At 40.1% G+C, this 16,019-nt stretch overlaps 1 protein-coding gene across 4 annotated transcripts in view; it reads right to left on the reverse strand.

Annotated features, from left to right (window-relative positions):
- The window catches only part of bor (ATPase family AAA domain containing bor), a 130,426-nt gene that overhangs the window by 33,067 nt on the left and 81,340 nt on the right, over positions 1-16,019 (reverse strand). For all 4 annotated transcript variants that reach the window (XM_070103709.1, XM_070103710.1, XM_070103711.1 and 1 more), the window contains exon 12: positions 6,053-6,220. In XM_070103709.1, the coding sequence (XP_069959810.1) occupies positions 6,053-6,220 (168 nt within the window). The remainder of the gene's footprint in view (positions 1-6,052; positions 6,221-16,019) is intronic.

Here is a 16,019-nt window from a genome sequence, read left to right on the forward strand (position 1 = left end):
GAGAGCGTATAAATCTGTAGGGGAAGGAAGGCGGGGTAGGGATCATCCTTGAAAAGGTTGGAGGGAGGGGGTAAAGGAGGTTTTGTGAGTGAGGGGCTAGGACTTCCAGCAAGCATGCGTGAGCATGATAGATAGGAGTGAATGGAGACGAGTGGTTTTGGAACCTGACAAGATGTTGGAGTGTGAACAGGGTAATATTTTGTGAAAGGATTCAGGGAAACCAGTTAATGGGACTTGAGTCCTGGAAATGGGAAGTACAATACCTGCACTTTAAAGGTGGCATTTGGGATATTGGCAGTTTGGAGGGACTTCTAAACTGTCATATCTGAGTGCCTCTGCAAAGACAGTGATTATGTATGAGTGATGGTGAAAGTGTTGAATGATGATGAAAGTATTTTTCTTTCTTTTTGGGTTTTTCTTTTTGGGTCACCCTGCCTCGGTTGGAAACAGCCGGTGTGTTAAAAAAAAAAAAAAGAAAAGTAATGAGTGTACACTATAAGCATTTTATCACTCTAGGACTCTTTAACCCCTTGACTGTTGCAACCCCAAATCCTGAGGTGTCTCCTGGTGTCGCAAAATTAAAAAAAAAAAAGAAAGAAAAAAAAAAAGATTTTTTTCTTGTGAAATGATAGAGAATCTTTTCCTGATTGTAATGACACCAAAAGGATGAAATTTGATGGAAAACTGATGGAATTACGCTCTTGTGAAGTTAGCGACCTCAGCAATATTTACGAATCGGTGATTTCACCCACTTTGAGCCCTATTTTCGGCTAATTCCATTGTTCCAGTTGATCAAACTCATAGCTATTTCTTTAGAACTTCATTTTTTCTATTGACTGAGTACAAGAAACTGCCCATTTACTGATTTCAACTACCCAATAACGTGGTCAGAAATTTGCAATTTGGCCAATTTCACAAAAATTAAAAAGTATGACAATTTCAAAATAGGGTCCTGAATGAACAATGCAGACATTCCTGGCTCTAAAATAACATATTCTTTGTTCATCAGTTATGTTTCCGGGCCCTTCTGATATTACTTTTGCTTTCTGTTTTGAATTTTTATTCAAACAAATAGAAGATTTACTGTTATGCAGACTACTGCAATATTGTAATAATTGTATAAATAATGTCAACCCATTCATGACTGCATATCAGAATGGCTACTTGGACATTTATTGGAAAATGACATCATTTGTTTACTTTTGGACATCGGCAAAAATCAAACATTTCCCCTACTTTGAGCTCCATTTTAAGGTTCTTTTCATAGTAAAACCAATCAAAATCACCTCTATTTCTATAATATGTTTTCCATTCTATCAAATGAAACCAAGGAAAGGAGAATAGAACCATAAATACTATACAAAAAGAGACCACAAATTTGGCATTTTAATAATAAAAAAAAAAAAAACGGTTGGAGTCTTTTTTTTTCTCATTATGCACTGTGTGCTGCAGGATTTTTTTATATGGTGCACACTGACCACACAGACCCATTCTCCCACATGTGGGTCTACCAGCTTTCTCCTGCTTGATTTGAAGCCGCTAGAATTTATGAGTATACATATGCCAAAAACGGTGGCTCGTAAGATGTACAGTGGAACCTCAAAAGTCAAACTTAATCTGTTCCAGGAGCTAGTTCTAAATTCGAAAAGTCTGAAATTCGAAGCAATATTTCCCATAAGAAATAATGGAAATACAATTAATCCGTTCCAGAAACCCAAAAATATTCACATAAAAAATACATTTTAGAGAGATTAATTACAGTTTTACATACAACAAATACTATAGTTTTTAATTATGTATAGTAATACATATAAAATAACATTTTTGCTTACCTTTATTGAAGATTGGTGATGGCATCTGGAAGATAGGGAGGAGGAGAGAGGGAGCTGGGGTTAGTGTTTGGAAGGAGAATCCCCCTCCACGAGGACTTCAAGTAAAGCCCTCTCTGGGGTTACTTCCCTTCTCTGTCTTTTAATGCCACTAGGACCAGCTTGAGAGTCACTGGACCCCTGTCTCACAAAATAACTGTCCACAGTCCTCTGTTTCTGGTGCCTCTTTAACATTTCCCTAAAATGGGACATGGTTCTGTCATTGAACTTGTTGCAAAGATGGCTTGTTTCAGCTTGCTCAGGGTGGTACTTCTGCACAAACATTTGGACATCATTCCAATTGGCACAAATCTCCTTAATCTTTGAAGAAGGCACCTCATCCACTCCCTATATTAACACCTTTCGCAACATCAGCTTCCTTGATTTGTTCTTTCTTTGACAGGATAGAACCGATGGTCGACTTGTTTTTCCCATACATCCTGGAAAGCTCAACAAGTCTCGCACCACTCTCATACTTCTGTATTATTTCCTTCTTCACATCTATGGTGTTTCTCACTTTCTTTACCACAGGGGTACCACTAGCAAGTTTCTTTGGACCCATGGCAGCTTATTTCACAGTCCCAGGTTAGTGTTCACTCAAGCATAAACAAAGCCAGACTGCTCACGGCGCCTGTGCGGGGACGCGGACAGAGTGGGCGGCAGACAGGTCCCGTACCCGGCAGTCCGAAAATAAACACTACTCCCTTCTCACCCTACATTAAGACTACAAATATTTTGAGGCAAGTAATGTGTGTATTTTACTTATTATTATTTTTTTAATGCCTTGTTCTATTGCTAACTTAACCCTTTCAGGGTCCGTGCCGTAGATCTACGGCTTTACATTCAGGGTCCAAACCATAGATCTACGCCATGAGCTCAGCTCACTCTGATAAGCTGTGAGTGGTAAATTTTGGTCTAGATATGAGAGAATACATATATGTGGTATGTGTGCACCGCATAAAACAAATCCTGCAGCACACAGTGTATACTGAGAGAAAAAACACTGAGACCGTGATTTTCGATTAAAACAGCGACTTTGCAGTGTTTTTTCGCATGTTTTTTATAGTTGTATTTGCGATTTCTTGGTCTCATTTGATAGAATGGAAGACATATTACAGAAATAAAAATTCATTACGTGAATAAAAAATCAAAATGGAATTCATTTGTAAAGCCTCAAAACGTAACTAATGAACAGAGGAAATTTTAGTTCAGTGCCAGGAATGTCTGCATTGTTTATTCTGGACCCTGTTTTGAAATTGGAATATTTTGAACTTTGTGTTAAATTGGCCAAATTACCAATTTCCGATCACTTTATTTTGTAGTTGAAACAGTTGGGCGATTTATTGTGCTCAATCGATAGAATAGAAGCAATACTAGTGGAATAATAAGAATTTCGTCGACTGGAATAATGTAATTGGCCTAAAATGGGAGTCAAAGTCTGCAAAATCGCCGATTCGTAAATATCGCTGACACACCAAAATTCGCAAGAGCATAATTTCGTCAATTTTCCATCAAATTTCATACTTTTTGTTTTATTACCTTCAGAAAAAGATTCTCTACCATTTCTTAAGAAAAAATAATTTTTTTTTTTTTTTAAATTCTTAGACCCTAGTGTGCACTTTGAAATTTGGCCTCTGGACCCTGAAAGGGTTAATATATGTTAGTGTAAACTTATTATCTGACATTTATAAGTGGAAACAAATGGCGTTCTGCTTTCCGGCAGTAACCTGCCATATAAGTGCGGCCCTACTGTATGTTGAACTCCTCAAAATGAGGAATGAGGTAGTGTCTCATAAGATATGCACACATATATCTTGTATGTATATTTGTGCTGTGAAGGTCTTCTTATGATATGAGCCCACACTTGACATCTCTTTTGAGACCTTTTTTTTTTTTTTTACAGTAGGAAAAATTAGTGCTAGGCAGTGACTGATTACCAGGCTGCAGATAAGATGGAATCTCTTCACCATTGTGGTGGTGTGATGTTGCACTTGTGGGTGGGCTGGGTTTGAGATGTTATTATGGCCATTTCCTTCACTCACATTAGTCTCAGAACTGTGGAACTCCATTCCTTCACTCACATTAGTCTCAGAACTGTGGAACTCCATATCAGAATTACCATGCACAACTGTTAGTTAATTGTGAGAGTGAGGAATTCATGTTTGGAAGCCATAGTTAAGAGGCTGAGAGAGCAGCTGTTCCTAACATGCTATGTGTATGGCAGCCATAGTTAACAAAGGCTGAGAGAGTAGCTGTTCCTAACATACTCAGTGTACAGCAGCCACAGTTAACAAAGACTGAGAGAGTAACTGTTTCTAATATGCTCAGTGCACGACAGCCATAATTAACAAAGGCTGAGATAGCAGCTGTTCCTAACATGCTCAGTGTATGGCAGCCATAGTTAACAATGGCTGAGAGAGTAACTGTTCTTAACATGTTCAGTGTACAGCAGGTATTTTGGTATGCAGCTCACATCCAATGCACAGACACATTCTTTCATATATAGATCTATATTTTCCATTTGAGGCAAATTTAAGGGCACTATGAATTATCCATATCAGTACATCAGATAGATCCCATGGATGTACTAGTATGTGACAGAGAACTGGTTAACTACTTTCAAGAAATTTAACCCTTTCAGGGTTGAGAGACCCCCTCCTAAACTTGTTCTCAGGGTCGAAAAATTTTTCGGAAAAAAAAAAAAAAAAAAAAAAAATTTATGAAAAGATAGAGAATGTTTTCCCAATCATAATGACACCAAAAGTATGAAATACGATGGAAAACTTTCGGACTTATGCTCTGCGAAGTTAGCGGTCTTGATGATGTTTACACATCAGCGATTTCACCCACTTTGAGCCCTATTTTCGACCAATTCCAATGTACTAGAACTTCATTTTTTTTCTATCGAATGAGTACAAGAAACCACCCATTTACCAATTTCAACTATCCAATAAAGGGGTCAGAAATTAGCAATTTTGCCAATTTCACAAAAATTTCAAAAGATGCTAATTTCCAAATAAGGTCCAGAATAAACAAGACAGACATTCCTGGCACTAAAATAACATTTCCTCTGTTCATTAGTCATGTCCCCAGGCCTCTCTTACATTTCTTTTGCTTTCTCCTTTGAATTTTTATTCTCACAAAAAATGGATTTACTGTTATGCAGACTACTGCATTAGTGTAGAAATGGTATAAATAAAATATCAGCGCACTTTTTTTTTTTTTCAACAAGTCGGCCATCTCCCACCGAGGCAGGGCGCACTTGTAAAAGAATATTAGACTCACCAGTTGATGTGTATTGGACGTGTGGCATGATTTGTTTACTTTTGAACTCTGGCAAAAATTGAACATTTCTGCTACTTTGAGCTCAATTTCAAGGTACTTTTCATTGTGAAACCAGTCAAAATCATTTCAATTTCTGTAATATGTCTTCCATTCTATAAAATGAGACCAGGAAAGCTAGAATACAACCATAAATAGCATATGAAAATACAGTGCAGAGTCGCTGTTTTAAACCAAAACCACTGTCAAAGTTTTTTTTTCTCATTATGCACTGTGTGCTGCAGGATTTTTTTATATTGTGCACACTGACCACATAGACCTATTCTTTCATATGTAGGCCTACCAGCTTTCTCTCACTAGATTTGAAGGCACTAGAATTTACACGTACTAGTACGTCAATATCCCTGGTGCATAAGCCGTACTAGTACGTCGGAAACCCTGAAAGGGTTAAATAAAATGGAGAGAAAATTTCACTACTTCTGCTAAAAACAAAAACAAATAATATGCATTAAAAAATTATATGAAATGCAAGAAAATATTTCTTCTCCAACAGTAATGGATTTTTAGAATGCACCATGGGAAAAGGTGTACATAAAAACTGGATTAATTTCAGTAACAAATGTAAAAAACACAAGAGGGCAGATAACATGTGCTTCATTTCTACCTTGTACACTGTAAATAATACATAAATAACTAGTACAAAGAAGACTGAATCTTATGAAGATGTTTTGGTCCGACTTGGACCATTGACTGGTCACAAGTCGGACCGAAATGTGATCATGAGTTTCAGCCTCCTATTTGCAGATTATTTGTGTACTGTTCCAGTCATGGTATTGTGCCTTTTTATTCTTTAACTGCAAATAAGTAATCACACACAATAAGCAATTAAGTTTCAAGCTTACCTTTTACCTTCGGATGCTGGTAAAAGAATGTACTTTTCAAAATAGAGTCTGACCAGTCGTTCTCGCTCAGTCATAGTAGGTAGAGGAAACTCGACAGGTTCATGGACTCGATCTACTACAGCAAAATCAAGTACTTCAGGAGTATTGGAAGCCAAGACCAACATAAATCTGTTAAAAGCAAAAAATTCCTGCAAATAAAATAACTTAAAATTCTTTATTATTTTTTTAATATACCAGCTGTTTCCCACCAAGGCAGAGTGACCCCAAAAAAAATGCAGTTTTTCTTATTTTTATAATTAGTAACTTATACAACAAAAAGGGTTACTAGCCCTTTGTTCCTGGCATTTTAGTCACTCCTTATGACATGCATGGCTTATGGAGGAAAGATTCTTCTCCACTTCCCCATGAATAATACGTATAAGACTGAATTTTTTTTCAACAAACCGGCCATATCTCATGGAGGCAGGGTGACCTAAAAAGAAAAACTTTAGTTTTTCTTTTTAAATTTAGTAATTTGCACAAAATTCAATTTAAACCAGCAAATAATAGAGCCTACTAGACTGGAGAATACACTAGACCTCATCTTCACTAACAATGATGATCTGATAAGAAATGTCACCATATCAAAAACAATATACTCAGATCACAACATAACTGAGGTTCAGACATGTATGCGTGGAGCCCCAGACCGACATAATGAGATTAGTCACGAGGGAGCATTCACCAAATTCAACTTCAATAACAAAAACATAAAGTGGGACCAAGTAAATCAAGTCCTAACCGATATAAGCTGGGAAGATATACTAAGCAACACAGACCCCAACTTATGCCTAGAACAGATTAACTTGGTGGCACTCGATGTATGCACAAGGCTTATTCCTCTAAGAAAAAGGAGGAGTAGATGTAAAATAGAAAGAGACAGGCGCTCCCTTTACAGGCGACGGAAAAGAACAACAGAGCGGCTAAAAGAGGTCAATATATCTGAAATGCGTAGGGAGACACTGGTCAGAGAAATAGCAAGCATCAAACTTAAGCTAAAGGAATCTTATAGGAGTCAGGAATCGCGGGAAGAACTAAAAGCCATAAATGAAATCGAAAGAAACCCAAAGTATTTCTTCTCCTATGCCAAATCAAAGTCGAGAACAACGTCCAGTATTGGGCCCCTACTTAAACAAGATGGGTCCTACACAGATGACAGCAAGGAAATGAGTGAGCTACTCAAGTCCCAATATGACTCAGTTTTTAGCAAGCCGCTAGTCTCAACTATTGGATCACTACGACAAGGTCCTAAATGCACTAGAAGACAAAAAGAATGCAGATGTAATATATACAGACTTTGCAAAAGCCTTCGACAAGTGTGACCATGGTGTAATAGCGCACAAAATGCGTGCTAAAGGAATAACAGGAAAAGTCGGTCGATGGATCTATAATTTCCTCACTAACAGAACACAGAGAGTAGTCGTCAACAGAGTAAAGTCCGAGGCAACTACGGTGAAAAGCTCTGTTCCACAAGGCACAGTACTCGCTCCCATCTTGTTCCTCATCCTCATATCCGACATAGACAAGGATGTCAGCCACAGCACCGTGTCTTCCTTTGCAGATGACACCCAAATCTGCATGACAGTGTCTTCCATTGCAGACACTGCAAGGCTCCAGGCGGACATCAACCGAATCTTTCAGTGGGCTGCAGAAAACAATATCAAGTTCAACGATGAGAAATTTCAATTACTCAGATATGGTAAACACGAGGAAATTAAATCTTCATCAGAGTTCAAAACAAATTCTGGCCACAAAATAGAGCGAAACACCAATGTCAAAGACCTGGGAGTGATCATGTCGGAGGATCTCACCTTCAAGGACCATAACATTGTATCAATTGCATCTGCTAGAAAAATGACAGGATGGATAATGAGAACCTTCAAAACTAGGGATGCCAAGCCCATGATGACACTCTTCAGGTCACTTGTTCTATCTTTTTTTTTTTTTTTTTTCAACAAGTCGGCCGTCTCCCACCGAGGCAGGGTGACCCAAAAAAAAAAGAAAGAAAATCCCCAAAAAGAAAATACTTTCATCATCATTCAACACTTTCACCACACTCACACATTATCACTGCTTTTGCAGAGGTGCTCAGAATACAACAGTTTAGAAGCATATACGTATAGAGATACACAACATATCCCTCCAAACTGCCAATATCCCAAACCCCTCCTTTAAAGTGCAGGCATTGTACTTCCCATTTCCAGGACTCAAGTCCGACTATATGAAAATAACCGGTTTCCCTGAATCCCTTCACTAAATATTACCCTGCTCACACTCCAACAGATCGTCAGGTCCCAAGTATCATTCGTCTCCATTCACTCCTATCTAACACGCTCATGCACGCTTGCTGGAAGTCCAAGCCCCTCACCCACAAAACCTCCTTTACCCCCTCTTTCCAACCCTTTCGAGGACGACCCCTACCCCTCTTTCCTTCCCCTATAGATTTATATGCTTTCCATGTCATTCTACTTTGATCCATTCTCTCTAAATGACCAAACCACCTCAACAACCCCTCTTCTGCCCTCTGACTAATGCTTTTATTAACTCCACACCTTCTCCTAATTTCCACACTCCGAATTTTCTGCATAATATTTACACCACACATTGCCCTTAGACAGGACATCTCCACTGCCTCCAACCGTCTCCTCGCTGCTGCATTTACCACCCAAGCTTCACATCCATATAAGAGTGTTGGTACTACTATACTTTCATACATTCCCTTCTTTGCCTCCATTGATAACGTTTTTTGACTCCACATATACCTCAACGCACCACTCACCTTTTTTCCCTCATCAATTCTATGATTAACCTCATCCTTCATAAATCCATCCGCCGACACGTCAACTCCCAAGTATCTGAAAACATTCACTTCTTCCATACTCCTCTTCCCCAATTTGATATCCAATTTTTCTTTATCTAAATCATTTGATACCCTCATCACCTTACTCTTTTCTATGTTCACTTTCAACTTTCTACCTTTACACACATTCCCAAACTCATCCACTAACCTTTGTAATTTTTCTTTAGAATCTCCCATAAGCACAGTATCATCAGCAAAAAGTAACTGTGTCAATTCCCATTTTGAATTTGATTCCCCATAATTTAATCCCACCCCTCTCCCGAACACCCTAGCATTTACTTCTTTTACAACCCCATCTATAAATATATTAAACAACCATGGTGACATTACACATCCCTGTCTAAGACCTACTTTTACCGGGAAGTATTCTCCCTCTCTTCTACACACCCTAACCTGAGCCTCACTATCCTCATAAAAGCTCTTTACAGCATTTAGTAACTTACCACCTATTCCATATACTTGCAACATCTGCCACATTGCTCCTCTATCCACTCTATCATATGCCTTTTCTAAATCCATAAATGCAATAAAAACTTCCCTACCTTTATCTAAATACTGTTCACATATATGCTTCAATGTAAACACTTGATCTACACATCCCCTACCCACTCTGAAGCCTCCTTGCTCGTCCGCAATTCTACATTCTGTCTTACCTCTAATTCTTTCAATTATAACCCTACCGTATACTTTTCCTGGTATACTCAGTAAACTTATTCCTCTATAATTTTTACAATCTCTTTTGTCCCCTTTCCCTTTATATAAAGGGACTATACATGCTCTCCGCCAATCCCTAGGTACCTTCCCCTCTTTCATACATTTATTAAACAAAAGTACCAACCACTCCAACACTATATCCCCCCCTGCTTTTAACATTTCTGTCATGATCCCATCAGTTCCAGCTGCTTTACCCCCTTTCATTCTATGTAATGCCTCACGTACCTCCACCACACTTACATTCTGCTCTTCTTCACTCCTAAAAGATGGTATACCTCCCTGGCCAGTGCATGAAATTACCGCCTCCCTTTCTTCCTTAACATTTAAAAGTTCCTCAAAATATTCTCGCCATCTACCTAATACCTCCCTCTCCCCATCTACTAACTCCCCTACTCTGTTTTTAACTGACAAATCCATACTTTCCCTAGGCTTTCTTAACTTGTTTAACTCACTCCAAAATTTTTTCTTATTTTCATTAAAATTTCTTGACAGTGCCTCTCCCACTCTTTCATCTGCTCTCCTTTTGCACTCTCTCACCACTCTCTTCACCTTTCTTTTACTCTCCATATACTCTGCTCTTCTTATAACACTTCTGCTTTGTAAAAACCTCTCGTAAGCTACCTTTTTCTCTTTTATCACACCCTTTACTTCATCATTCCACCAATCACTCCTCTTTCCTCCTGCCCCCACCCTCCTATAACCACAAACTTCTGCCCCACATTCTAATACTGCATTTTTAAAACTATTCCAACCCTCTTCAACCCCCCCACTACTCATCTTTGCACTAGCCCACCTTTCTGCCAATAGTCGCTTATATCTCGCCCGAACTTCCTCCTCCCTTAGTTTATACACTTTCACCTCCCTCTTACTTGTTGTTGCCACCTTCCTCTTTTCCCATCTACCTCTTACTCTAACTGTAGCTACAACTAAATAATGATCCGATATATCAGTTGCCCCTCTATAAACATGTACATCCTGGAGCCTACCCATCAACCTTTTATCCACCAATACATAATCTAATAAACTACTTTCATTACGTGCTACATCATACCTTGTATATTTATTTATCCTCTTTTTCATAAAATATGTATTACTTATTACCAAATTTCTTTCTACACATAGCTCAATTAAAGGCTCCCTATTTACATTTACCCCTGGCACCCCAAAATTACCTACTACTCCCTCCATAACATTTTTACCCACTTTAGCATTGAAATCCCCAACCACCATTACTCTCACACTTGATTCAAAACTCCCCACGCATTCACTCAACATTTCCCAGAATCTCTCTCTCTCCTCTACACTTCTCTCTTCTCCAGGTGCATACACGCTTACTATAACCCACTTTTCACATCCAATCTTTATTTTACTCCACATAATCCTTGAATTTATACATTTGTAGTCCCTCTTTTCCTGCCATAGCTTATCCTTCAACATTATTGCTACTCCTTCTTTAGCTCTAACTCTATTTGAAACCCCTGACCTAATCCCATTTATTCCTCTCCATTGAAACTCTCCCACCCCCTTCAGCTTTGTTTCACTTAAAGCCAGGACATCCAGTTTCTTCTCATTCATAACATCCACAATCATCTCTTTCTTATCATTTGCACTAACAGCACCTTTCAAGGCAGGTGAAATTGCTGACCTAGAAAATGTACAGAGAACCTTCATGGCGCGCATAACGGAGATAAAACACCTCAATTACTGGGAGCGCTTGAGGTTCCTAAAACTGTATTCCCTGGAACGCAGGCGGGAGAGATACATGATTATATACACCTGGAAAATCCTAGAGGGACTAGTACCGAACTTGCACACGAAAATCACTCACTACGAAAGCAAAAGACTTGGCAGACGATGCAACATCCCCCCAATGAAAAGCAGGGGTGTCACTAGCAGGTTAAGAGACCATACAATAAGTGTCAGGGGCCCGAGACTGTTCAACTGCCTCCCAGCATACATAAGGGGGATTACCAACAGACCCCTGGCAGTCTTCAAGCTGGCACTGGACAAGCACCTAAAGTCGGTTCCTGACCAGCCGGGCTGTGGCTCGTACGTTGGTTTGCGTGCAGCCAGCAGCAACAGCCTGGTTGATCAGGCTCTGATCCACCAGGAGGCCTGGTCACAGACCGGGCCGCGGGGGCGTTGACCCCCGGAACTCTCTCCAGGTAAACTCCAAGAGAAGGTTGCTAGCCCCTTGCTCCCGGCAATTTAGTCGCCTCTTACGACACACATGGTTTATGAACGAATAACTCTTTTTCCACTTTACCTGTGGAGAATAAGACTGAAATATTAATATAAATATAAATACAGTGGACCCTCAGTTAACACCTGCATCAGATAGCGCCAAAATTGGACAACGCCTTGCTTTGGCATAAAAAAATTGGCTTGGATAACACCTAAAAACTTGGTTAGGAGCTTTCGTCCCGAATGTGTCCACATGGCGCCCTGAGCGGGCCCGGCGAGTCACCCCATGTACCAGCCAGTGTGTCACTCCTTACAAGCCACTGAGGACGGTTCCACGCGTACATGCGATATATTTTCTATTATTCCATTGCTTTTAGTGCTTGTAACTGCTAAATAAGCCACCATGGGCTTATTCAGCAGTTTCCTCATAAAAGAGGAGTGTTAATATGACATCACATCAGTGAATCCTTGGTGTTTGCTCACTGCTTGTTCTAGCTGGCGCTCAATTTAACTGGCGCTCCCACAAGGTACTATGTGGTCCCAGATTTTTTTAATACTGTGCACATTGAGTGTTAGGACCCATTCTATGCTGACAAGGCATCTCAGGCCAATCATGCCAAATTTGAAGGCAAGAAAAATAAAACGTATATATACGTTTGGGGCGCTACGCGTAAGAACCGTTTGGACTGTTTAAGGGTTATAGTAAGACACTCCAGTACAACCATCAACTTCAGTACCAGAACCTCTGCCATCCACCTCAGCCCAGTAGGGCCACAGCATAACTTTCCACTCTCTCCACAATCATCCACAAACACCAGCACCCACAATTTATGGCAAGAAATACTATTATTTCTGTTACATTTTTAGTCTTAAGCAGTAAAAACAACATAATACATCACAACAATGAACTACAATTGACAACACAAATGGAGAAGCAGCCCAGCCACCGTGGAGAGAAGACGTCGTCGTTCCTGCTCTTCAGCTGAGCAACTCTGAACACTGTTGCTCGAGATTTTTCTTGGGTTATCCTGAGTAGTTCTTCACCAGAGCTGAGAGGAAACTTGCTTGCAGTCACTTCGAGCCCCATCCCATCAAGAGGGTAAGGCGGTGACTTGCTTGCTTGTTCACCCCTCTCTTCCCCATCCCCCCATCCTTCCCCATCCTCCCCTCACCCAAACATCAACACTGGCCCACACACTAACACACTACATACATTGCTATCCTTCTGAACTTCGCTTTGGCGAGTTAACACAAGGCATTTTGACCATCCGGTAGCCCGTGTGGTTTTTTAAAATCCGGCCAATCTTTGCCTTGGGCCCTTTCCCCTCACCACTCGAGGGTAGGCTATCTTAGGGGCTGACCTTCATAAGTCAGCTGAAATAGGATGCTAGTATAACATCAAGGAAAGTTCCCTTTTTGTTAAGAAACTCCTCTGCCAGATGTTCCTTCCTAGACATCATGGCGAGGATACGAGTAAGATTATGCATTGATGGAAATCAAATGTCGATGAAAGAAATTCTAGCATGTATTTGCTCGAACTCAACTGTTGCTCCAGTGGATGTTTTTCAAACCCACGCTGGAGCAGTACTTCTCCTCTCTTCGGAAGAAGAGTTACTTCAACTGCTGAAGCATGATGTGCTTGAAAAACTGAAGACTTCTGGTGTTACCCCAGTTGCACCTGAGAGCTATCAAGCTCAGAGGACTGTGTTTGTGGCCAGAATCAACAGTTTCATGAAACATAGCACAGCGAATGAAATTGTTGAGGACTTTAATACAGAGAATTCTGACTTTAGGGCTGTAGAAGCACATAAATTCTCTAATCCTAACAACAACAAGGTAACCTTAAAGTTAATACTTGAGACACCTGAGGAGGCCAAACTTGTGTGTCAAAATGGCTTCAAATGTTTTGGCACCAGATGTACACCTGACCAAATCTCTCTTGAATGATTTGTCAGTGTGACACAATGTTTTAAGTGTTATGCCTTTGGTCATAACACCAACAAATGCAGTACTCAAGGAGAGATTTGTAGCATTTGCTCTGGCCAACATTCTTATCGAGATTGTAATAATAAAAATACACCCAAATGTGTCCTCTGCAACGGAAAACATCATGCTGTTTCTGCTATTTGTCCTGAAAGAAAAAAGGAAATGCAGAAAACTATTGAAGCCAAGAAACTGTCCACTTCTAAGAAGACCACTCCCCAGACACTGCCAACGATGTCCCAAACTTCCTTCCCAGCTCTGCCTGGATCAAGTGGGACTCCTCAAGTCTCTACCAATGGTTCCAATGTTTGGAATTCTGCCCCTCTTGGAGCGCCCCAATCTAACCCTCACCTACAACATACACAAACGCAACAACAAGGTTCAGTCTCATCTCCTATGTCTCAGGTATCCACAGCCGGGGATATGACGAGAGCACAACTAATGTATATGATGGCCAAAGACATAGCAGGTGGTGACATTCAACTCTGCTCTCAGGTTTTAAATGATCTGTTAATGGCTAATGGGATCACTCCCATCACTATCCCAGAAAACGTGAAGGCTATTATGACCCAGCCTTCTCATAACAAGAAGTATGTACCCTACTCTACATCTAAAAATAAGCCTAAGACCCTACTCTACATCTAAAAATAAGCCTAAGTCATCCCTGGCCCAGGGATCGCCCACCTCGCATACCCAGGTTGTCAACTCCCCTCAACCCGATAAGTCAACACCTGAACATAACAATGCCCCAGAAATTGGTGCCTACTCTCCCGCTATTGAAGCTGATCCTGTTGAACAGGAACTTTCCCAGGGTAACTCACCTTGCCTACCTAATTTTCCCTTGGAGCCTCCACAGTCTCCCATTAACTCTCATGAGGCTCTGCTTCCTGTAACTGGGAATATCATACCTCAGTTTTCTGATGAGGACTCTAACGATTCTAATGAGTCTGTTAATATTACCACCTCTAGTGAAGATGATGGCATTTTTAATACACAAGCAACTACGCAGAAGTTCCCTCCTCCCCTTGATGAGTCCAGCAGGGATAGTGTGGATAACAAACATGACATTACTTGCAGGCGTTCAGACCGCAGTATACGAGCGAAGTGCAAGAAATAATGGGGATTACAATTTTCCAACTTAATGTTCAACATTTCTTTAATAACCGTTACCTCCTTGAGGTTGAACTACATAATTACAATCCCGATGTTATACTTTTGAACGAGACAGCTGCAAGAGTTGATCAACATATTAAATTACGTGGTTACTCTACTGTGGAGAAATCGAGAGGACCCTTTAGTGGTGTAGCCATCTTAGTTAAATTAGGCTATACCTTTAAAAATATTCATGTTGATGAAGATAACATTCTTGCAATAGAAATGACAACGTCTCATGGACAACTAGTGATAGTAACTGGATATTTTCCCCCGAGACAACAATATATAGAGTCAATTCCTCTACATAGGATATTAAGCAGAAATATTCCAACAATTCTAGCGGGAGATTTTAATGCTCATCACCCTGCCCTCTTCAACTGTGGAGCTGGTATTCCACTGGGTGACTTAAAAGGAAAACAACTATTTAATATCATGACAGCTAGAAACTTGTCATTTCAAGGCCCATTCTTTAAATCGTACATTGGACCTCATCCAGGGACACCAGATATAGTACTGACAAACAGAGACTGTGACATCATTCACTGTCGTATATCTCCTGATGGAAACGTAGGATCTGACCATATCCCTGTTATAATACAACTACAAACTTCTCCATTTAGAATACCTGTACCTCCTAAACCCAATCTTAACACCCTAGGATTTGACCCCTTCAGGGCATTTCTGGGTGACGATGAAATTGTGTCATTGGAAAATCTACCTTCCACTGCAATTGATGATGCAATCAGGTCCCTGCATAATCGAATAATTGAAGCTACTAATGCAACTTGTCAATTAGCTTCCACAAAGATATACCAACAATATAAACCTACTAGGGAAATTAGAGACAATTTAAGAAATTATCAAGCAGAATGTTGAAGGCATCTTCAAACGCGACAACCACCAGTAGCTACACTGCACCGATTAAGGCAAGAATTAATTAACATGATTAGTCATCACAAATGGGACTTATGGAAATTGCTAGTTCTTCAAGCTAATCAGTATAAACGTGAACCAGCAAAATTTTGGAGTAAG

Source organism: Cherax quadricarinatus, chromosome 87 (assembly GCF_038502225.1).
Source record: "Cherax quadricarinatus isolate ZL_2023a chromosome 87, ASM3850222v1, whole genome shotgun sequence".
Taxonomy (NCBI): Eukaryota; Metazoa; Arthropoda; class Malacostraca; order Decapoda; family Parastacidae; genus Cherax; species Cherax quadricarinatus.